Genomic DNA, 25,297 nt, shown 5'->3' on the forward strand with positions numbered 1-25,297 from the left:
TCTGTCTGTGTGTGTGTGTGAGTACACCTGTCTGTGTGTCTGTGAGTACACCGGGCCTCTGTGCACAGACAGCAGCATGAGGTGTAAACCTGCATGAAGACAGAAAGCAGTAAAGACAGTAAAGCATGTACAGAAATGACATGCCTCCATGCACATAAAACAAACAACATGAAGCTATTCAGTTTGTTTAGTAATAGAACAAGGTGTTGTCTGTTCTGTAGGAAAGGTAACCTTCAATGATTCTGCTATGATCTGGCACCTTATGTAAAATAAGATAAAACTGACTTGACCTAATTAATGTTATGTTGGTAAGCTAACCAGCTAAGACGCACAATCCGTGAGCCTCGTGTGAGGGGATTTGTTTGCGTTTTATGATTCATGGGACATATTTGAGTGCTGAATATATGTATTATGAGTTCTACTTTGTTGTTATTACAGACCACAGTCAATAAATCAGCCATGAACAGGACATCTGCATCCTTGGTTCGTTAACAGGAACTCAGCCACAGCTTGCCACTCTGAACCAGTTAAACTCCCAGAGACAACACAAACTCCTTTTAAGGCTTCAACATAAAATCTCTCATTTCTTCACATGAAACCTGATTTATTATTATTTGAATCCGTTTTTATTCTCCTTCATAAAAACAAACTGCTCTTCACAAAGGTTTCTTTCTAAACAGGTTTCGTCTGATTCTGTTTGGATTGATCTTCTTAGGTTTTACTCTGACTTTGGAAAGTTTGTGTTTGCAGACACAGAGGACCAGGATCCACCTGTGAGTCCATGAAGAGTGACCGGTCCAAAGATGAACCTCCAGACTTCAGTGCTGAACCTGGACCCTTCAATCCAGAGTAAGAGACCTGCTGCTGACTCCTGTATGTGTCTCATGTGAATCTCTTCTGTCCCTGATGTTACAGAGGTTCAGTCAGAGTTTAAAGAAGAAGACTGTTATTGGACCATCTGATCATCAGATGATCAGTCCTTCATGTGTTCAGAGAGACTTCACTGATTGATCCATGTGAACAGAAACATTTGTGTTTGCAGACACAGAGGACCAGGATCCATCTGTGAGTCCATGAAGAGTGGCCGGTCCAGATTTGACCCTCCGGACTTCAGTGCTGAACCTGGACCCTTCAATCCAAAGTAAGAGAGTTTCTATAGTGTCCTGATGGATGGTGATGATGTCACTGGTGCAGTTTGTCTTCATTCATGTCCACATGATGACCCTGATGAACTCAAAGTATTCAGACCTCATTTAGAATCTTATCTGGTCTCAGCTGCACAGAGAGACTTTCACTGTGGACTCTGTGTGTTCACAGAAACCTGCAGGAAGATCTCAGTGGTTAAAGACAGCAGCTCATTCATGTTCATGACTTCCTGTTTCTCTGAGAGCGTCTGAGCTGCTCAACACTTTCTGATGTTCTTATAACAACCAGAAATAATTTTACTGATGAAGACATGTCTCCACAGAAAGAGGAAGAGGAGCGACATCTGTGAGGACGAGCAGCTGCCAAGATCAAGACGAAGACAAGGACAGAGTAAGACTGGACATGTGTCTGCTGAGGGACTCTTTTCTGAAACTGGACTTGTGGTTGTGTTGTGTTGTACAGACATGACAGATGTCTCATTGTGGTCCTTGTCTTTCAGCAGATGTTGGTCTGCAGCAGGTTTTAGAGGAACATAAGGTCAGTCTGAGGAGGAGATGTGAACATGTGACTGAAGGAACTGATGAAACAGGAAGTGGAACCCTCCTCAACAGGGTCTACACTGAGCTCTACATCACAGAGGGACAGAGCGAAGAGGTCCAGACGCAACATGAGGTCAGGCAGCTGGAGACAGCTTCCAAGAAGAAGACCCTCCATGAGACTCCAATCAGGTGCCAGGACATCTTCAAAGCCTCAGCTGACCAACAGACACCCATCAGAGTGGTTCTGACGAACGGCGTCGCTGGCGTTGGAAAAACCTTCTCAGTGCAGAAGTTCAGTCTGGACTGGGCCGAGGGCTCAGAGAACCAAGATGTCAGTGTGGTGGTTCTGCTTTCCTTCAGGGAGCTGAACTTGATCAGAGATGAGCAGCACAGTCTTCTGACGCTGCTCCATGTCGTCCATCCAACATTACAGAAGGTCACAGCAGAGCAGCTCGCTGTCTGTAAACCTTTGTTCATCTTTGACGGCCTGGATGAAAGCAGACTTTCTCTGGACTTCAGCAGCAGTCAGCGGCTGTCTGATGTCACACAGAAGTCATCGGTCCACGTGCTGCTCACAAACCTCATCCAGGGGAACCTGCTTCCCTCGGCTCTGGTCTGGATAACTTCCCGCCCGGCAGCAGCCAATCAGATCCCTCCTGCATGTGTGGACAGGCTGACAGAAGTACGAGGCTTCACTGACGCCCAGAAGGAGGAGTACTTCAGGAGGAGGTTCAGTGATGAAGAGCTGTCCAGCAGAATCCTCTCCCACATCCAGACCTCCAGGAGCCTCCACATCATGTGTGCAGTCCCAGTCTTCTGCTGGATCACTGCTACAGTTCTGGAGCACATGTTGACTACAGAGCAGAGAGGAGAGCTGCCCAAGACCCTGACTGACATGTACTCACACTTCCTGCTGGTCCAGACCATCAGGAAGAAGCACAAGTACCATGAGGGACATGAGACCAGTCCTCAGGAGCTGATGGAGGCTGACAGGGAAGTTCTTCTGAAGCTGGGGAGGCTGGCCTTTGAACATCTGGAGAAAGGAAACATCATGTTCTACCAAGAAGACCTGGAGCAGTGTGGTCTGGATGTCACAGAGGCCTCGGTGTTCTCAGGAGTTTGTACACAGATCTTCAAAAGAGAGAGTGTGATCTTCCAGAAAACAGTCTACTGCTTTGTTCATCTGAGCATTCAGGAGTTTCTGGCTGCAGTCTACATGTTCCACTGTTTCACTAACAGGAATACTGAGCTGCTGAGAGGGTTCCTGGGAGAAGACTACTGGAGCTCATCTCTAGATAAAGACGAGGAATACTATTATGATAAAGACAGCGGTGCTTACGAGGATCTGCTGGATTCTGATAAAGAGAAGAATACTAACTCTGAGGATGCTGATGATCGTGACATGAAGGAATATGGCATGACTATTCAATATGATGAGTTTTCACTGGACAACTTCCTTGAGAGTGTCATGTTAAAATCCCTCGAAAGTAAAAATGGCCACCTGGACCTGTTTGTCCGCTTCCTTCATGGCCTATCTCTGCAGTCCAACCAGAGACTCTTAGGAGGCCTGCTGGGTCAGACAGAGACCAGCCCAGAAACCATCCAGACAGTCATCAACAACCTGAAGGAGATGAACACTGATGAAATCTCTCCTGACAGAAGCATCAACATCTTCCACTGTCTGGTGGAGATGAAGGACCTCTCAGTCCATCAGGAGATCCAAGAGTTCCTGCAGTCAGGGACCAGATCAGAGAAGATCCTCTCTGAGATCCACTGTTCAGCTCTGGCCTACATGCTGCAGATGTCAGAGGAGGTTCTGGAGGAGCTGGACCTGATGAAGTACAACACAACAAATGAGGGACGACTGAGACTGATTCCAGCTGTGAGGAACTGCAGGAAGGCTCGGTGAGTCCAGATGTGATGATGATTGTGAATCAGTGTAGATTAGTGGTTCGGGTCTTCACAGATCCACACTGTGTGGTTCACGTGTTCATTGGAACATGTCAGCTGTGTTTTTGTCTCAGATGTTCTTCAGCTGTGAAAACGTGGATTTTTCAGCTGTTTCTGTTTAAAGCTGTTAAATGAATGAAGACGTTTTCTTGTTGTTTCTAATCATTGTTCCATTTGACAGATGTTCTTCTGTTTGTGTGTTTCTATACAAATCCGATCATTGTTGGCACCAGTGTGTAACTGTAGCTGCAGCAGCCGCTCAGTAAGAACACTCAGAATTAGGGATGCACGAACTGTTTTTTACAACCGATAACAATAACCGATAACTTCCTGCTTCTTGTAGCTGATACCGATAACAAACAACAACAGTTCCAATTCTTCAAATGAACCTTTATTGTTATTTCAAGTTAGCAAAACTCTGTTAACAATAAAATAAAGGGTTCTACAGAACCAAAAGCCTATGGCTGCTTTAAATGCACAATAGACCAAGGATTTCCAGTTACTTTTCAGTTACTTCTCTGAAATCAAAATAAATGAAATGTGTGACTGTCAAATCAGTGTCAACGTTAACCCAGTCATATTAACAAGTGCATGATATAATACAAAAATAAAGCTTTCAGACATAAATGTAATGCAATAAAATCAAACATGTAATTGATAAATTTCGGTTTCTTTTATCATCAATCACATGTGCAGCAGCAGAAAACAAGCGCTCGTTGTCAACGCCAGTGCAAGGGTCAGAGAGGTATTTACGTGCAAGATGGGCAGGGGTTGGAAAACGGGACTTGTTGCTTCTCCAGTCTGGGCTCATGGGAAGCGTGGGCCCAGCGGTCTTGTCTCTAGTCAGCTGTTCACACGGATCGACTAGTGTCCATTGGTTTGCGCTCAGAGTTGCAGGTAGTTGATAATCTACTCCATAGACTGCAAGCGCTCGCTTTTGGTGCTCCTCAGCATGTAAAACGTGCTGTTCCATCGCGTGGATATGTCTGGCTGCAGCCGTGCTGTTTTCACTCCTAGTCGTGTCTGTAACTCCGCCAGACGGGAGGTAGCGACTTGGGAGAGTCTGAAATGTCCTATGTTTTTTCGCCCAATTGACACACACTCAGATATACTCCTTTGGCTCAGCAAAGCCTCGTTTACAGCCAGCTGTAAACTTCCGCAGAACAACAATTTGTGCAAATTGCAAATGCATCGTCTCTCTCTGAAACAGTGAAAAAGTCAGTTTGTTACCAAACCGCTATAAAAACAAAGAAGAAGAAGAGGGCCGAGGTTAGGTCTTCTTCTTCTTTGTTTTTATGGTGGTTGGCCATGCAACAGCAACATGTATCATGTACTGTAATATGTGCGAAATCCAAACCCTTTACGTTTACTATTATGGGTTCTATTTTATCGGTGAAAAATTTAATTATCGGAATTATCTGAATGACGTCATTTTTTTCAATATCGGACCGATAATTATCGGTGGCGATAGTTATTGTGCATCCCTACTCAGAATGTGTCTCTGATGAAGACGTCCTCATGGTGACTCGGTGGACTCAGACGTAGGTCATAATAACATGTAACAATAATATAATTGTATATAATAATATAATAATATAATAATAATAATAATAATAATAATAATAATAATAATAATAATAATAATAACAATAACAATTATTACTGTTATTATTATTATTATTATTAATAATAATAATAATAATAATAATAATAATAATAATAATAATAATAATAATAATAATAACATGTTTTCTGATGTTTCTGTCATCACAGACTTTCTAACTGTAGACTCTCAGAGACTCACTGGGAAGTCGTGGCCTCAGCTCTGAAGTCCAACCCCTCCCATCTGACAGAACTGGACCTGAGCTGGAAGCATCTAGAGGATTCAGGAGTGGAGCAGCTGTGTTCTGGACTGCAGAGTCCTCACTGCAGGCTGCAGACTCTGAGGTCAGTTCTCTGTTATTATTTATGATCAGGTTTATGAAGAATGGAGGTCCAGATTGTCTCAGACTGCACAGAGCACCTGTCAGGACTGACAGACAGAACAGGGAGCACAGACAGTTTGAATGAAGGAGCATCATGGTCCTTCATATCAGCAGGTGTCTCCTCAGTCCTCGGTGGTCTGATGACAGATCAGCTCCAGTCTGGTGTTCACAGGTTCATTAAAGAGTCGTTGGTGTCAGGGATCATTCTTTCTGTCTGTGAAGAAATCTGCTGATAATCTGACTCCAATGTTACCAGATACAGAACAAAACCCTCAGTCTGCTTCTGTGGATGGACCACTTGTAGATGTTCAATAATCTATAAGTACAATCAAAGGTTCTATAGAAACAGACATGAACATGTTTGTCTATGAAAGGACTGGATGACCTCCAACTTTTCACTGTTAGACTCAGACCAGAATTTTAGTAAAGTTGCTTAATTCACTTGAGTATGTAGTCTTGAGGGTTTTATCTCCCAGGAGAGATTGAAGAGGGATATCTAGCTGATTCAGCTCTAGTTCCTTCCACCCTGCATCATAATCCTCCCTGCACCAGAAGACCACATACTGCAGTTGAGCTGCTTTGTAATAGTCTCCAAACATGGGAGTGACATCCCTCCTTTATCTTTTGGCAGGTGTAATGTCTTATAGCGTACCCTTGGCTTCTTGTTCTGCCATATAAAACGAGAGATAATCCGGTTCCATTCGTCGAACTGTTTAGATGGTACTACCACGGGTAGTGATTGGAAAAGAAATAGCAGTTGAGGTAGAATAATCATCTTTATATTTTCTATTCTGTTGTACAAATCAAGAGTTAGGGGAGTCCATCTGTTCAAATCACTTTTAATTTTATTTGTGATGATGCCATAATTTTCACCATATAAATCTTCAAGGGATTTAGAAATATTAACACCTAAGTATTTCATAATTCTAGTTTTCCATTTAAATTGAAAGGTTTTACATATATTTTCCTGAGGTGAGTAGTTAAAGGGTCTGAGTTGTTTCTATATTCAGTTTGTATCCTCTATAGAGACCATATTGGTCAAGGCAGGACATCAATTTCGGGAGACTAGTGTCCGGGTCAGACAAAGTCACCTGTATATCATCCGCATATGGACATGTCTTATATTGTCTTCCCTTAAATGTAATTCCCGTAATATCTGGATCATCTCTAATTTTTTGAGCAAGTGGCTCTATAAATAGAGCAAGCAGAATAGGGCTCAATGGGCAGCCCTGTCGGCATCCCTGTTCCAAAGAGATTGTATCTGAAAGACTGCCATTTATTTTAACCCGAGCCACTGGTGAATCATAGATGGATTTAAAACATCCTATAACTGTATCATTGAAGCCAAAGTGTTGTAGCACCAAATATAAAAATTCCCACCGCACGGAGTCGAAGGCTTTTTCTGCATCGAAGCTGATTGCTAAAGATTTTATATTACGTCGGCTAATAATATCTATCAAATGTATTGCTTGTCTGACGTTATCTTGGGTGCATCTGTTCTTAATAAATCCCGTCTGATCAGTGGCGATCAGGTCGGGGATAATCCTTTCCAGCCTACTGACGATAATTGAGGTGAAAATTTTATAGTCTGCATTTAACACAGAAATAGGTCTATACGAACACCAACTTATCTTTTCCTGGTTTCGGAATCACTGATATTATAGCTTGTTTTCAAGATGGTGGGGTCTCGCCCCCTTTTGGCACATAATTAAAACAATTTAATAACAATGGGGTCAAAGGGTCCCTAAAAACCTTGTACCACTCTGTAGGTAGTCCGTCTCCCCCAGCTGCTTTGTTTGAATTCAGGTTAGAAATAGTCTTATTAAGCTCTGCTATTGTTATATCTGCAGTTATCTGTTTGTTTTGTATTGTGCCAATTGATGGCAAATCTAGGGAGTCCAAAAAATACTTGACTGTTGCGGGGTCTGCTAATTTGGGTTGGGAGTACAGGTTCCTGTAATATGTTTCACATGACCTATGTATTTCTTCCGGCTTAGAGCACAACTGATTGGTGACTGGATCTTTTACTTTATAAATAGCTCTTTCAGTTGTTGTTGTTTTCTTAGCCTCCAGGCTAATATTTTTGTCGCTCGGGGCCCATTTTCATAATAACTTTGTTTGAGACGCTTCAGTTTATATTTCTCTTGATCGTTGAGTTTCTTATTTATTTCTGATTTTACAAGAGATATTTGTTCTAGTAGGGCAGGGTCATTAGTCTCTATATGTTTCCCCTCCAGTAAATCTAATTTGTTAGTTAGGAGCGCAGGGGAGTGGAGCGGAGCGTCCCTCTCCCTGTGCATCGTGTCGCTCCCTGCTGCCGGGAGCGATGCTAGAGCTGTTAGAGAAGTTGAAGCAACATGATGGAGAGGGAGGGGGACGCTCCTTGCTCCCTGCTGCACGGGGAGGCTGCATCCTGACCTCGGGCCTTTTTACCGGCGGCTGGATAAAAGCAACTCTCCAGAAATGCGAACATTTGTAAACCATGAATTAGTTTGTGTCGTGTGAGCAGACTGTCTGTGATAAACTGTGATGTTTTACTGGAGCAGCAGAGCAGTCCCTTTGCTTGTTAACGTTCTCTGTTGTTAAACTGTCAGCTGTACAGAGAGATTCTCTCAAAAAGACTCCATCATTCAGTACACATCTGTCGTAAGGCACGTCATCACGTTTTTACGTCTCGTTGCCATGCACTGCAAACCTGTGTAAACATTAAATTACAGACCCTTTGAGATCAGCACTAAATGACTCCCACCTGGTCTACCTGACATTTTACTGATGTCTGCTCCTAAACCAGACCTGCCACATATGATCAGATCTCACCTTCACAGTAGAGTCAATAACTTGTTGCTCTGTTATCACAACCACACAGTTTCTGAAAGTTTTAAATTTATGCTGTAAATTCAGATAACATTTTCTGATCTGTTCATCTGAATGCTAAGATGTTATTTTGTTTGCTGTGTAAGATGTAACATATTACAAAACAGCATACACAGTTTTTATTGTTTAAAATAATGACATCGGGGACTGTTGGCCCTCGGAGAGTTTCGCATTATTGAATCTGGCCCTCCCCAAAAAAAGTTTGGCCACCCCTGCATTAAGGTATACCAGCGGGGCACACAGGTAGTGATGGTATCATTTTTAATACGAGAGAGAGAGAGAGTTTATAATGCACTTTACCTGCAGTGAATTGTAGGCTACAGCAGCTGTTTTGATGGGGCTCTGTGCAGACACCCCCCCTCTCTATGCAGGCACAGTGGAGACGGGACCAGGCAAGCACTCAGGAAGATTTAGCTGAAACCGCCCGACCCTACTGTCCAACATGATCCTGCTTCATGCACTCAGACACAGAGTCCCCTGTTAGCCAGAGCTAAGACTGGTTTCTGTTCTTGACCTAAATCCAGTCTAGTTTAGTAAGATCCCCATTAACTGCTGCCAAAGCAGTAGCTCTTCTTCCTGGGGTCTGTAGACTTCAAAACAGTGTTCTTATAACATACTGGTGTTCTCATCACTGGATTTGGAATACATTTTCTACAGTGCTTGACACCTCCAGACTCAATAATGTTTGATTTATATGACTATTCCAATTCAACAAACTGTCACCAGTCACACCGAGTAGCTTTACCTCAGTGACCTGTTCTATTACAGCACCCCCAGTCAGACCCAACACAGGTGGATCTTTACCAGAGACCTGGATCCCAACACCATACATTTACTTTTCCCTGCATTAATCACCATTTTATGTCCCTCATCCAATTTTCAATTCGTCTCAGTTCGACTTGTAAAATATTACTAAGTTCAACAGGGGTTTGTGTGGACGTATAAATAGAATCATCCTAAATTCCTAAATTCAGTCTGTTTGTTACAGAAACTGTAGAAAATGTCCTCTGTTTAAAGTCAGTTAACCTTAAAGGCTGTTTGGACACAATAATGTTCATCTGATCATTGAAACTCATCTGATTGATTATCAATCATTTCATCTGTTATTCTTTATTCAGATTGGGGAGATGCAGGCTGTCAGAGATCAGCTGTGCTTCTCTGGCCTCAGCTCTGAAGTCCAACCCCTCCCATCTGACAGAGCTGGACCTGAGCTACAACCATCTGTGGGATTCAGGAGTGGAGCAGCTGTGTGGTTTTCTGCAGAGTCCAGATTGCAGACTGCAGACTCTGAGGTCAGTTCTCTGTCTGATACTGTTGTAAAACTCACAGAGCTTCCATCCATGAAGCTTTGGTCCATATTGTAATACAGTAATATGAATCTTCTTATGCTGCATATGAATGAGTGTGTCGTACATGTTAGTGTACATACAGTTCAGATTATGTGTTGTTCTTCAAGGATCATGTAACCAGTCGTTTCTGCTCCTTCCAGTCAGTGAATGTCTTTTGTTATTGTGCTCACTCACTTCCTCTGGTTTACATGTCAGAGATAGTTTCTGTGCCCTGGAGCTGAGGCCTCCAAAGGCTGCACACATGACAGGAAAGAGAGCTGAACTTTACTTCCTGTCCAGTTGGGTTGGGCCGTATTAAGGTATTAAGGCAGGGGTGTCCAAACTACGTCCCCGCGGTCGGATTTTCTATGGCCCGCGGCTTCTATCTTAATATGTGTTATTTTTGGCCCGCCAGCCAAACAGAGTAAATCATACAAAATCAACAGGCATTTCTTGTTTTTGTTTTTAACTCATTGTGTAATGTTTGCATGATTCTCTGAGCAGAACATTATCTCTCTGTCTGCATCATGGTGCGTCACACGGGGCTGCAGGGCTTGGTTGTTGGTTCCAGCTACGCAGAGGGCTCCGAAGGTGCAAAACACCGGTTCAGCACTTCGACACAATTCACTACGAGACTAAACATGCTTCTGCATACAACCTGCTATCAGAGAGCGTCTGTACAAGTGAAGTTCTCCAAAACTAGGAGCCCCTCTGTGACATGGTCAAAAAGAAATAAATTGTGGCCACGAATTATGTATAACGTGCGCACGAAATATTTTTATTATTAGTTGTAGTATAGTAGCCCTATTAGAATTCATGGACGGGGTGCATGGGAGCAGGCTGCCCGGCCAGAGAGCAACCTCCCCGTGCAGCATTGAGCGTCCCTCTCTGGGGAACGTGCCTGAGTACTGGGGGCTCCAGGAGCGCAGGGGAGTGGAGCGGAGCGTCCCTCTCCCTGTTCCATCGCTCCCTGCTACCCGCGCCGGGCAGCAGGGAGCGATTAGAGAAGTTAAAGCAACATGATGGAGAGGGAGGGGGACGCTCATTGCTCCCTGCTGCACGGGGAGGCTGCATCCTGACCTCGGGCCTTTTTACCGGCGGCTGGATAAAAGCAACTCTCCAGAAATGCGAACATTTGTAAACCATGAATTAGTTTGTGTCGTGTGAGCAGACTGTCTGTGATAAACTGTGATGTTTTACTGGAGCAGCAGAGCAGTCCGTCTTTGCTTGTTAACGTTCTCTGTTGTTAGACTGTCAGCTGTACATAGACGAAGCACTTCTCTCAAAAAGACTCCGTCATTCAGTACACATCTGTCGTAAGGCACGTCATCACGTTTTTACGTCTCGTTGCCATGCACTGCAAACCTGTGTAAACATTAAATTACAGACCCTTTGAGATCAGCACTAAATGACTCCCACCTGGTCTACCTGACATTTTACTGATGTCTGCTCCTAAACCAGACCTGCCACATATGATCAGATCTCACCTTCACAGTAGAGTCAATAACTTGTTGCTCTGTTATCACAACCACACAGTTTCTGAAAGTTTTAAATTTATGCTGTAAATTCAGATAACATGTTCTGATCTGTTCATCTGAATGCTAAGATGTTATTTTGTTTGCTGTGTAAGATGTAACATATTACAAAACAGCATACACAGTTTTTATTGTTTAAAATAATGACATCAGGGACTGTTGGCCCTCGGAGAGTTTCGCATTATTGAATCTGGCCCTCCCCAAAAAAAGTTTGGCCACCCCTGCATTAAGGTATACCAGCGGGGCACACAGGTAGTGATGGTATCATTTTTAATACGAGAGAGAGAGAGAGTTTATAATGCACTTTACCTGCAGTGAATTGTAGGCTACAGCAGCTGTTTTGATGGGGCTCTGTGCAGACACCCCCCCTCTCTATGCAGGCACAGTGGAGACGGGACCAGGCAAGCACTCAGGAAGATTTAGCTGAAACCGCCCGACCCTACTGTCCAACATGATCCTGCTTCATGCACTCAGACACAGAGTCCCCTGTTAGCCAGAGCTAAGACTGGTTTCTGTTCTTGACCTAAATTCAGTCTAGTTTAGTAAGATCCCCATGAACTGCTGCCAAAGCAGTAGCTCTTCTTCCTGGGGTCTGTAGACTTCAAAAAGTATTCTTAACATAAAACAATACGTTATACAGACAAAATGGAGTGCACACATTCCTACATGACAGTACAGCAACGTACTAAAAACTAAAACAGTGAAACAGCAGCTCTACATTATTCCTTATCACAGTTACAGTTATGCTACTATAGGGTTCATAAGTTCCATAGTTTTTTTCCCTTCAACCATTCTTGACAAAGAAGCAGCAAATATAAATAATAACAGTTATTCTAGTGTCAATACATAAAGTCAGTGCATTCATTCCAAAAACCAAAAGCTGTGAACAGAGAATTCCAGCCACCATTGCTCTGTGCTGCACTGTCCTTTGCATGAGGGTAGTTCCACACGGAGGTGACAAAGAGCGACTCTCTGACTGACCAGTGGAATATTGATGCTCAGCACTGAACAATAACAGTCTGCTGTAAAGTATTTTTGGCATTTTTGTAATAACAGTTTTTCTAATAAAGTTAATAACAGAATAATGAATCCTACCGTTTCCACTTAGCCAAACTAGCTGGTATTCAGTTCTCTAACACTAGTCCTGAAAGGGCAGCTTAAAACTACACCAGCTGCTTTATTTGAGCAACTTGCACTTTGCTTCAGTTCATTTCAGTTGTACTTGACCAAATGATTGAACAATAATCTAAATGTGATCAAACTAATGATTATACTGGTGTTCTCATCACTGGATGTGGAATATATTTTCTACAGTGCTTGACACCTCCAGACTCAATAATGTTTGATTTATATGACTATTCCAATTCAACAAACTGTCACCAGTCACACCGAGTAGCTTTACCTCAATGACCTGTTCTATTACAGCACCCCCCAGTCAGACCCAACACAGGTGGATCTTTACCAGAGACCTGGATCCCAACACCATACATTTACTTTTCCCTGCATTAGTCACCATTTTATGTCCCTCATCCAATTTTCAATTCGTCTCAGTTCGACTTGTAAAATATTACTAAGTTCAACAGGGGTTTGTGTGGACGTATAAATAGAATCATCCTAAATTCCTAAATTCAGTCTGTTTGTTACAGAAACTGTAAAAAATGTCCTCTGATAGCTGTTAAAGTCAGTTAACCTTAAAGGCTGTTTGGACACAATAATGTTCATCTGATCATTGAAACTCATCTGATTGATTATCAATCATTTCATCTGTTTTTCTTTAATTATTCTTTATTCAGATTGGAGGACTGCAGGCTGTCAGAGATCAGCTGTGCTTCTCTGGCCTCAGCTCTGAAGTCCAACCCCTCCCATCTGACAGAGCTGGAGCTGAGAGGAAACAACCTGCAGGATTCAGGAGTGAAGCAGCTGCTGGATCTTGAGCAGAGTCCAGACTGCAGCCTGCAGACTGTGTGGTGAGTAGAGGGGTGGAGTCAGTCTGTGCTGCTTTCAGCTGTTTTGTCCTAAACACAGTCAGTATCACAGATCCAGTGTTTCCTGTGAAGCTGCTGCCTTCTGATTGGCTGCTTCCCTCAGTGATGCTGTGAGAATGGTGACCTCCATGTCTCTCTGTCAGAGACAGATGAGATGTCCATCAGCAAACAGAGACTCTGTCTTTAAATGGGACAGCAGGACATCCTCAGTAAAGTCTGTGTTGATGACTCAGCAGTGTGTCTCCACTGTGAGTGAAACCTGCAGAGGACACAGACTTGATGCTAAAAGTCTGCAGCTCTGTGAGCTCGGAGCTCAGTGTGTTCACTCCAACACGTTAACATGAGAGCTGGAAGGAAGCAGCTGCTGCACTGCTGCTCTGAACAGGACTGAAGTCCTGCTGCTCTGAACAGGACTGAACAGGACTGAAGTCCTGCTGCTCTGAACAGGACTGAGGTCCTGCTGCTCTGAACAGGACTGAGGTCCTGCTGCTCTTTATACTGGATGATGCTGCTGATGGAGGGAGTCTCTGTCCACACTCACTCACCTCCACACTCATTCTCTCTGCAGGTGGAGGAAATGAAGAGGACGGAGTGTGTCCTGATGATCCACACAGGGAGATCATCATCATCATCATCATCATCATCATCCTCCTCCTCCTCCTCAGATGGTCTCTGGCAGCAGTCAGACTGTGTCTCAGTAAAGGTGGAGCTCTCTCTGCTCCGTCAGTCTGACAGCTCGTCTTCACTGAACTGCTTCACTTAAAGGTGGATGTTTCTCCCTGAAGAGCAGCTGCAGAGTCCACGTTGAAGAGACGTTCAGAACTTGAAGGAGGTCTTCAGGTGTCTTCTGCTCTGATCCTGCTTCCATCTTGAACTCTGTCAGTCTGTCATGGTGGTTCTCTCAGGGTCTCTTTGGGTTTGGACTCACCTGATCAGCTGCTGGTTCTGTCTATCTATTGATTGATCATGAAGCTAACATCTGTGATCAGTTCAAAAAATCCTGAAAATGAACAATTTATCAACATTTCTGACAGAAACTGTAAATGACCCCAAAGTAATATGTACATGATTACAGGCATTTAAAGCTTTTATTTTGATATTTCCTGCTGAGCCGGACCTTTATTTTGATAGAACTGATGGCATAAAGGGTTAAAAAGAACCAGACCAGGAGTAAAGCCTCAGTCCAAGGGGCCATCAAGGTGTGTTGTGTGTCACAGTGTAGAGGATGTGTTGTGTTGAGCTGCACTCTGAGTAAGGTGTTGATGAATGTGGCTGATGTTTAATGTGACACATGGTTTAGTTGTTGACTTTGTGCTCATGTAACACTTGTTAGCTGCTGGACCAGTTCTAGGTTCGCTGAGTGGTGTAATCAATATTATCAAAATAAGAGACATAAAGATTTAACCCTTATGCACTGTTCGGGACATTTTTGTCCTCTGAGAGTCATTTTTCTGTTTATTTTGGCCATAACTTTGTCAATATGTCAACGGTTTTAAAAATATATCAGATAAAAAACATTTTGAAATTTTTTTGCATAGACCTTTTAATTAACTTCAGTTCTGATCAAAAGTAGTGAAAAAAAATCATTTTACCCCAAGATTTTAACCCTTTAATCACTAATTTCATAAGGGGTGGTGCTGAAAATTGGAAAAAAAAACACACAAAATGGCTCATTTTTAATAGAAAAGGTGAATGTGGACTGGATATTTGAACCTTTATTACAGTCTTGGTCGTGTCAAACATCAGTAACAACATTGACTTTATTGCATTATTAGATTATTATTAGAAGGTGTTGATGAATGTGGCTGATGTTTAATGTGACACATGATTTAGTTTTTGACTTTGTGCTCATGTAACACTTGTGTCACTGGAAAGATGTGATTAGCTGTAGATAAGCCGGCAGTTTACTTAACAACAAATATTAAGCAGGTTAATAGAGTAATAAAAAAAAATCAATAAATGTATCAATAAATATCACTGAATATCTACAGTACAGTATTACAGTGTAAAATAAACTAACAGTATCAAATGTCCTGTTGGTTTGGTCCTTCTTATTTAAATGCTGGTTTGTTCTGGTTTTGTCTGTTTATCTCAGACCGGTCTTTAATATTCTGCAGAGCTAATGGTAGAAACAGTTACTTTAATTCTCAGCTAGTTATCTCTGTTTGTTCCGTTTTTCTTGGAGTTACCTGCTCCCTAAAGAAAAGAGTTAAGTGTTCAGGTTAGTTCTGTGGGATCTTTTCACCTTTAACTCTTACTTAGGCAACAAGGTAAGTACAGTATACTCTTCACGGCATTGACCAGCTCCTCCCTCGTAGTTCTTGGCTTCTTGGATTCTTCACCATTCTTAGCATCATCGAGACCCCATGAGGAGAGATCTTCCAGGGGGCCCCAGTCCGAGGGACTTTGACCGTCATGTTTAGCTTCTTCCATTTTCTGATGATGGCTCCAACACTTGTTCTTTTTTCACCAAGCTGCTTGGCAATCGCCCCGTAGCTCTTTCCAGCTTTGTGAAGGTCTACAATTTTGTCCCTGGTGTCTTTTGACGGCTCTTTGGTTTTGCCCATGTTGCTACGACTTTGGCTGATTGTGGGGGGCACAGGTGTCTTTATGACGGCTAACGAGCTCAAACAGGTGCTACTGATTTAGAATGATGAGCAGAGTGTAGCTGGACTATTTAAACGCACAATAACAGGTCTTTGAGGGTCAGAAATCTGGCTGATCAGCAAGTGATTAACATTAACCATGTCACATACATTTACGTACCTATTCACACCTCAATAACTCAATAATCCTAAACACTTAATCATTTCAGTTGGCGGATCCCCTTCCACTTTGGTCTGTCAAATGTCTCAGTTCAGTATGACTCGGGTCATAGAACTCAGGTCAGCTGGTTCTGCTCAGACCCTCACAGGGATCCGTTTGCAGTGTCTCAGTCCTCACAGGTTATCCTTCCTTGGTGTTGATGAATGTGGCTGATGTTTAATGTGACACATGGTTTAGTTGTTGACTTTGTGCTCAGCTCTGACTTTGGTTCATGTCCTGTGAGGAATCATTAAAAGTCTGTAAACCATCAGTTCTGGCTGACGTCTTTGGACCGGATGCTGCAGAAACACTGACAGAGTCTGAACTGTAGAACCATCAGCTGTGTTCACGTCCACACACGTTGCAGCGCTGCAGCATGTTTGTGTTTGTTGTGTGTCTCTTAGTGTCCACTGCTGTGCTCTGACTGTGGGGCTGCAGACGGAGCAGAGACTCACATCAGCTGCTCCCATCATGGTCTGAATGTGGACAAACTGTCTCCAGGCCGTCCTCCTCTTCCAGCTGGATGCTCCTTCCACACCTCCTCTGTTGTGTTGTTGTTGTTGTGGGCTGGTTGTTTGTGTTGTGTAGCAGTGAGCCTCCAGTCTAAGTGTGTAAAGTCACATGAAGGCTTGTTGGACAGACACACGTCTTCATGCTTTGTCTTTGTGGGTATATATATTCAGATCTTAATTTTTTACAGTTTCACATCTTGTTTCTTCAGGTTCAAATCTTTTTTCACTTTCGCCTCTCCTTTTTTCACCTTTGAGGTTTTGGGACATGGGTGTGGACTGCTGAGTGACAGCATGACAATGATGCTGAGGCCTTAGCTCGGCCATGGTGCCTTCAGGGAACATCGGACGTGTGGTCAGTTAAACTCAACACCCGCTATCTATCGTATTGACGTGACCGGCTGCAAAACACTGTCACCAGGCAAAGTTGTAGACAGTGTCGCATCAAAAGGGAGAATATTAATAATTTGTGGAAGCGATGAGACGCTAAACACATCATGCAGGCCTCCTGGTGGACCCTGTAAGGATCGGCTGGCTGTCACTCTCTTCCTGCTCTGTGCACCAGAGAAGTAATAAGCGTCAGTGCTGAGTTACAGCGAGAATAAATACATAACATCATCAAACATGGCAATTACTGCAGGTTAGATTTGCTAAAACCAACAAGGGCAGCGATGCTACACAGCCAGTTAGCATTAGCACAGCCAGTTAGCACTGAATCTTTATTATGAGTCTTCAGTGCATTTCCTCTGGTGTTTACAGAGCAGTCTGCTCCCTGCAGATATTCAGCTACCTCACATCACCAGACACCTGCTCTACTTCAGTCTGAACACCAATCATATGTAAGACCTGTTCAAGGACGGTAAAGCTCTGTTTATTGACAATATATAAATTTTGGTCATAAGATCACAGAGCTGTGGAGAGAATATCACAATTACACAATGTACAGTAATTACAGCAAGACATAAAGAGAGCAGCAGTAAAACTGAACAATGACAACAGCAGCAGGTCAATGACAGAAGACGCTGTTTCCTGCTTCCACAATCGCCCGCCCCCCTAAACCCCGCTCGTGCTCCCCCTCTTTGTCCATATTTGGAGTTTTGGCGGACGTGACGCTGCCAACATGGCGGCGGTCATCATGTCTCGGAACCTCCCACGAGCCTCAAAACGGCTCTTCAGAGACAAACGGGTGACGTCACGGAAGCTCTGTCCATAGTTTTTACTGTCAATGAATAAAACCTGGAAAAAAATCACAGCACACAGGTTCCACAGGGCGGCGCTGCAGAGCTGAGAGTTGTTTTACTTCCTCTGACATCACGTCATCCTGTTCATGCTTCTGCAACAGTTCATGTGAAGGTCAGCACTGCAGGCTCTGACCAGCAGGGGGCAGACAACCTTCCTGTGTGAGTGTCCAAACCAAACTGAGAGGACACAGAGAGACAGAGCAGTCCTATCTCACCAACTCTGCAGCGTGTCCACGGTCTGCTGTGACTTTGTAGACTGAGGAACAGCGCCCACTGCTGGACGCCTTTTAAACTGAACAGGGAAACATGAAAAAAGAACTTTGTTCCAGAAACTCCTCCTGATTGAATCAGAGTGGAGCATCAAGGTGGAGCAGGAGCAACCAGCTGATGGAGCTGCAGAGTCTGAAGACTCACATCACAAACTGACACACCTGCATTTAATAACAGTCACAGCCGGACTCTCTGTGGACAGGAAGTCATGTGACGTCATGACCTGCAGTTCTGTGTGTGGAACAAATATCTGTTGAAAACAGCTGTTTCCTTTTTGAGCCTCCATCTCAACACCAGGCAGATGACCGCTGAAACACAGATGGCTGCAACCATAATAACCCCAGTCAGTCTGTTAGTGTGTCCCTGAACGCCTCATGGTGCATTTGATGTCATGTCATTTGTTCTACCTGTATTCCTCTCTGTCCTCACAAAGGTGTTTGTGGTGATGGTCTCCTCTTCATCAGTGAGCTCACAGGTGTATAGTCCCTCCTGATTGGAGGATAAGTGCTGCAGGGTGAGGCTGCCTGACTCTGACACACTCTTCACATGCTGCCTCCACTCCTCTGAGACCGTGTGCTTGGTCTCAGTCCTGGTCTTGGTCAGGATGGTCTGACTGTGGTTGAATCTCCAGATGAGGTCGTACAGAGAAATGTCTGAAGCAGAGCAGCTGATTGTTGTTTCAGAGTCTGAACCACTGATGGAGGCTGAAACAGAAACACACAGAGGTTAAAGGGTTAATAATGTCTGTCCAGACTCTGAGTTTCTAACAGTTGTCTCTAACAGACCAGATTTAATCAGAGCTCTGCTGCTGTTCCTGCGTGTGGTGACGGTGCAGCTGTAGGTCAGATCAGTGGGACTGTCTGGACCAAACCTCAACCCCCCTCACCCCAAAAGTATGAGAACATGTTGGATGGTGTGAGTGATACTTACTGAGACACACTGTCTGAAGCTGCACAAGGACTCAGCATTAACACCCTCATGTCCATGTCCAGCCCCAGTGTTGGCCTCCTAAGCCAGGGATTGTGGGTTCAAGTCCCATCTGGGGTGTTTCTCAGCAGAGCCTGCTGGGCTCATAACCCAGAGGTCGATGGATCGGAACCATTCTCTGCTAGAAACAAACACAGTATCTTTGAAGCAATGTGTTCTTCAGCTTTTTACTCTTCATCGCTTCATCTGCCACCATCACTGTGAGGAGAGGACATCACACTGCTGAGTCAGCACTGTGTGTGGAGCAAGGAGGAAGAGGAGTGAAGGAGGGATGAAGGAGAAGAAGGGGGAGAGAAACACAGTAAATTATCTCTCATACTTCTACACAGACCGCAGGTGAGTGAGTTTAACTCTTTGAGGATGATGAACAAAAACCCTGATCCCTTCTCTCTTACTGAGATCCATCCCCTCAGACCAGGCTGCCATTCTTCCTCTGTCAGTTTACTCTATTTATGTGGTGGAAAAGTTGAGCGGTGTTGTTTTGTTTGAGTTTTCTTCCCTGCAGGCCGGAACCAGTCTGAGTGACATCCAGCTGAAGGCGCTCTACCAGGTGCAGAGCCTGAGGAGGCTGAGGACCTGCTCAGGAACAAACCAGGCGCGGTGTGGTACCAGGGTGGAGGCTGCTCCTCCTTTTTGGGGACACTAGCACAAGTAAAGGAAACGCAGCAATAAAGCTGGTCGGAGAACATGCAAAGCCCTGAATGAAGCTTTTTATTCCAACAGCAGGGGGCGCTGCTGCTACATCAGTCTGACCTGATCATGTGTTTATATACAAACATCATATTTATGTTACTTTTAAACCAGCGTTTATCTAATATTATATGTTTGCTATTTTAGTTAATCCATGCTCTAAATGTATTCAGCCTGTTACAAAATGCAGAGAGAACCAAAAAGGTGAAACATGAACTTAGAACACCTCAAAACAAGAAGTGTATAAACAGTCAGTGCAGCAGTGTTCAAGGGTTTGTTCTGAATGAAGCAACAAAAAGGAGAAAACGGTTAAAACACACATGAACACATTCTTTGATCATATTTAATGTAGTAAAATAACAACAGCAGTAATATCAGTGAAATGTTTCTTTATTTGTTCTTTTCCCGTTTCACCTGATCGTGGATCAATAACCAATGATTTATGAATCTTTTTATTATTTATTTGATCTCCGTTGTCTCTTAAGTCCCAGAAGTTGTGCGTGTTGCTTGGATGACGTCATCACGTCGCCGCGTCTGTGCCGCTCTGATGCTAATTCGTCATTAGCATCCGCTGCTCCACCTCCCTCACAGGAGCTGCGGCCTTCACTCCGTGCAGACAGGTGGGGACATGAACCGCGGGAGCTCCACAGGGTTCGTGGGACGTTTGGACTCAGGGAATGATTCGGTCCAAACTCCAAACAGAAGCTGAAACTCTGCTTTAAGGTCAGTGATGGCTTGATTGCGAGCTACGTTAGCCGCTAACGCTAATCGACGCTGCTTAATTGTTGTCAGGTGTGTTAGCTTGTTAGGCCAGTTTGAACCAGTGCTGTGCATGGTGGCCTGGTTCTGACTTTTGTACCATAACGTTGTGTTAATTAAGTTTTTAAACTTAAAGCTAACATAAATTAACCAGCTGAGGTTTCTGTGAGCCTCATGACCCGGTCCAAACTTTAAAGAGAAGCTCTCTCAGGTCAGTTAATACTTTGATTGCGAGCAACGTTAGCAGCTAATGCTAGTCGGAATTGCTTAATTGTTGTCAGGTGTGTTAGCTTGTTAGGCTAGTTTTGTGGTTATATATAATACATACATATTTATAATACTATATTCTTATTTGGCGTCATGTCCTGTTGATGCACTCCCTCATCTAGACCAGGTCCAATCATGGATTGTGCTGCAGGGGTAAACAAATGCACAACAGTTTTTTTTTGTGAAACCTTTATTGTGATGATGTAAAACCACTGATGGGTTCATATTGGACCAAACTGGCTCCTTCAAAGCACTGTGTGTGTTTTCCTATAGAAGTCTCTGACATGGTCATGTTCTGACTTTGAAGGTGTTTTAAAGGGAGCTTCACTGCTTGGTTCTCCTCATGCATTATCCATCGTGTCACTAATGATTGAGGATCTAAAATGTACAAAGCTTTGAATGTTGTGGAGTTAAACTGTGCTGCTCTTTCACAGGAGCTGTGCTCTGTTGGTGCCGGAGCTTCAGTTGTGCGACAGTTGTCACGTTGGTGTCTTTCAAAGTGGAGCTGGCAGCGTCTCTGCTGCACAAAGTAAGAAGCACTGACGTATGTTGAACTAGCAGGAAGAAGCTTTGGTTTCCACCAGCTTCACATCTTAACAGGCTTTTCTCTCCACCACAGGTGAGGGGGGGCGATGAGACGCCGGAGCTCCACGGTGTGTGTGGGACGTTTGGACCCGGCAGGATGAGTCGTCATTTGTAACTCTTGTCGCCTTTCCCATTACATCATCAAATGCAGTTGTATGTTGGTGTTATTGCAGATGTACAGTTAAACAAACCTTATATTAAAGCAGATTTACAGAAGACTCTAAAGTTAACAATATGTTGTACTGTGTAATGTTACTGTACATATGGAGCCACTTTGGCCTGTGAGTTGAGTAAAGACAGGAAAAATGTCAGAATGTGAGCTTTTAGGTAGAGACACAGAAGAACCAGATGTTGGAGTTTCCAAGACCCAGGGGAAGCATGAGGAAGGAGCAGCTTCTTGTCATTGATGTCAGTGATCTTCATCCTGTGTAGGGATGAGTAGAGCTGCCAGCTACAGATGGTCAAGGTTTGTATGCACACATATGGCATAATTCAAACCACCATCCACTGAGCAGTTCCCTCAACCCTTGTCATCACCTTTCTTCATACTCACTATATGAATTAATTTAATTGCATTGATTACTGTTTGAAAGGATTCATTGCAGCCTGTGACTGTCATGGAAGAGGGTCTGTACGAAGCTGCTATAACCAGTGTGAGTGCCTGCTGCTGGCCATCTGACGGTGAGTAACTGACACACAAATGGATAAACATGAAACTTTGCAAAGGTGCTTGTTGAAAATGAAATAACCAGGTAATTCAAGAAAACGTCTACATGTCTGATGTTCAGAGGTTCTAAGGTCTGGATGGGTTTGTTGATTTGTGCAATGAAATCATGTTTAAAACAAAAATGATTAATGTTGAATTTCTTGACAGAACTGAGGTTATTGAAAATGAAAAGTGTTTGTGAAACATGGTTCAAAGTGATGAAAACACAAAGGGTAAGAAACTAAAGCATGATGGGAAATGTTCAAAGGTACAAACACGGTGATGGGTTCATTGAATGTGATGAAATCAGGTCTTTGCGTGAATCTTTTTTGGGTTTGGTCAGGAAGTATGGGTCAAAGCAAAATGAATTTGCTGAAAATACAAACGAGTGGTTATTGGTCTGAAAAACAGGGTGCTGATGGAATGTGGTTTAAAACAAAAACTGATGAAATCAAAAAAGGGTGGTGAGGAAATGTAATGCAAGATGGTGAACAAAGGTACAAACCAGGTGTGATGGGTTCATTGAAGTGTGTCATGAAATCAGGTCTCTCATGGTTCTGTATTGGGTTGTTGCTACAAGAGGAGCAAAGGAAGCATGACATATGGTTCAAAGGGAAACTGATTAATGGCGAGTTCCTTAATACGCTAACTGGTGTCTGAAAATGTGGTTTAAAGCACAAGGTTTACTGCATGGGTTCATTGAATGTGATGAAATCAGGTCTCTGAATCTGTTTTGGGTTTGGTCAGGAAGTATGGGTCAAAGCAAAATGAATTTGCTGAAAATACAAACGAGTGGTTATTGAAAATAAAAGGTGGGTCTGGAAAACAGGGTGCTGATGGAATGTGGTTCAAAGCCTTGTATCACCTTCAGAGTCTGGGAGAGTAAATGGAACACTGAAAAACAAGTAAAAATGAATTAACCTTTGACCCCAACAGCCTCAGACTGTGTGTTATTATGTCAAAGTACAGTTCACAGAATCCTGAACAGCCTGAGCTGCTCATGAGTCTCCTGCAGCTGGTCATCATGCTGCCTTTTTCAGAGGGACCTGATCTGTGGACTGAAACAAGTGTTGGTATCAGCTGTTCATCATCCAGATGAGTCTCCAGGACTAGAAGGAGGCCAGTCCAGAAATTAAACTTGATCTGATGTATGTGATTAACACAAGTTTCCTCCACAGAAGCTGTAGCCAGTGAGGAAGCAGGTGTTACCTCCTGTATGAACTCTAACAAAGACCTTTTATCGACTTCTTCAGATGTGTTAACAGCTTTCTTTGATACAGGCCCTTGAAGGAGTCCTTGTGGCTGTTTATGTGATTATTGTGGGATCTTTGCTGGCTGCTGTTTTTTCTGTCCTCAGGTCCACGATGACCTCCAGGACAGCTGCTCAGATGTTCGGGCCTGACGGCCTCCCTTCTCATAATGACTGCATGCTGTGGCTGAGGACCAGGGATCAGACCAGATGTGGACACTGGGACTGCTGGCTGACCATAAGACAGGTAGTTTGTATGATTTATGTCTGTGCTGCCTGATGCATTTCAATCCCTCATCATTCTTGCTGTTGCCTTTCACTCCTCAGGACCATGATGACTTCATGTTCTGGGAAGGAGGATCTGGATCTGAAGACATTCTGCTTCTCCTAACTGGCTCAGGACCAGGGATCTGACCCGCATGTAAAAACCATGACTGTTAGCGGAGAATCTCCTGGTGTGTACGCTGAACGCTGCTCCTGAGAACCCAAGAGGAAGAGAACTTTTTGAAGGAGCCTCAGGGATCCCGTGATGTGACGTGTAAGCTGAAGGGCTTGTGTCACCACCGTCGGTTTCCCCATTTTCCTTCTCTTTAATCTCATGCTGATAAAGTGCATCTATTCACTTATTCCTTTAATCATTGTTTTCTGTTCACTGCAAGTGGAACACCGTGATCGCCCGTAGAAGGGGGTTGTGGGGGAATTTTCCCAAAAAAGCTAATGCTGGGTTTTTTACCTACTATACATATTTCAATTGTCAATGATTATATAGATCATTTTGTTATATTTTGTGAATGTATAACTTTAGGGTTAATAGTGTCAGTGCTTTGTTCAGCCTTGATTTGAGCAGATGTTTGAAACATGAACAGTTCAGATTTGTTATGCTAATGATTAGCACTGGTCTGTTCTTTGGGGAAACCTTTTGTAATACAGTCAGATTTAGAACCAGGTGGAACAGAGGCTGCTGCCACTGGATGAACAGACTGGACCACATTATGCATGTGCAGTGTTAAACTGTGTCTAATTCTTCATGTGTTTCCAATAAACCTTTGTAAGACATGAAGCTTCTTTCGCCTGTGGTTTGCTCAGTCACATCTTCAAACTGACAAAGACAGAGAAAATTGAAACAATTCTGTAACAATAATCCAGTGAAATATCTGCTGCAGATTGATGGATTATTCATAATACATTTTTTAAAAAATGCAACATTTTTCAAAAATTCTGAATTTAATGCCAATTCAACCTTCCATTCCTCCATAACCCTGCAGTATTTTTTCATGAAACTCACTGTGATGATAGAGGCCTTCTGTAACGATAATCCAGTGAAATACTGGTAATATATAGCTTTTATGGATTATTTATAATAAATAAATTTATAATAAATTATTTAAAAATGCAAAAAAAAATTTCTCAAATTCAGAACCTGTCATCACCTTCATCCTCTTCAGCTTCAGCCATGTTGGTTCAGCCTTCAGTTCACATCACCAGTTCCCCACAGTGAGATGATCGACCATAGAAAGCTCTTAGTGGAGCAGATGGTCGTGCTGCCCCCATGTGTCATGAGCAGTGATGGGGAGTAACAGACTACATGTACCACAGTTATGTAATCAGAATACAAAATCTGAGTAACTATCCCACTACAGTTACAGTCTAAAGAGGTGGTAATCAGATTACAGTTCCACTGTTGAAGTACTCTAACGTGTCTGTTCTCTGCTGGAGGAAACATAAACATCACTTCTTCTACAACAAAGATCTTGTTCACAGCAGATGTCTGACTCTGACCGCTCGGCTCAGTGTGAGCTTGTGTTCATGTGTGTGACGGTGAATAGTCGTTGGAGTGAGAGCTCTTACCGTCAATACAGCATCTTTGATCACAGCTAAAGTTTTTGG

At 43.4% G+C, this 25,297-nt stretch overlaps 1 protein-coding gene and 1 long non-coding RNA gene across 14 annotated transcripts in view; both read left to right on the forward strand.

Moving 5' to 3' along the window:
* LOC114453318 (NLR family CARD domain-containing protein 3-like) overlaps positions 1–25,297 on the forward strand; it is a 444,189-nt gene that overhangs the window by 37,206 nt on the left and 381,686 nt on the right. For 5 of the 12 annotated variants that reach the window (XM_028433151.1, XM_028433147.1, XM_028433148.1 and 2 more), the window contains 2 exons: positions 751–849; positions 1,043–1,141. The exons of 1 other annotated variant lie outside the window; for it this stretch is intronic. In XM_028433151.1, coding sequence (XP_028288952.1) covers positions 782–849; positions 1,043–1,141 — 167 coding nt within the window. In that variant the 5' untranslated portion in view covers positions 751–781. Of the gene's footprint in view, positions 1–750; positions 850–1,042; positions 1,142–1,468; positions 1,537–25,297 lie in introns of all 12 variants that reach the window. 6 more of the 12 variants (XM_028433178.1, XM_028433162.1, XM_028433152.1 and 3 more) reach the window with 5 other exon arrangements.
* On the forward strand, positions 13,248–15,374 carry LOC114453330 (uncharacterized). Of its 2 annotated transcripts, XR_003672434.1 has the most exons (3): positions 13,248–13,324; positions 13,911–14,598; positions 15,132–15,374. It is a non-coding gene; the product is annotated as an uncharacterized LOC114453330 (long non-coding RNA). The 2 variants fall into 2 exon arrangements; XR_003672433.1 differs by lacking the exon at positions 15,132–15,374 and having other exon boundaries at positions 13,911–14,752.

The sequence above is a fragment of the Parambassis ranga genome, chromosome 20 (assembly GCF_900634625.1).
Source record: "Parambassis ranga chromosome 20, fParRan2.1, whole genome shotgun sequence".
Taxonomy (NCBI): domain Eukaryota; kingdom Metazoa; phylum Chordata; class Actinopteri; family Ambassidae; genus Parambassis; species Parambassis ranga.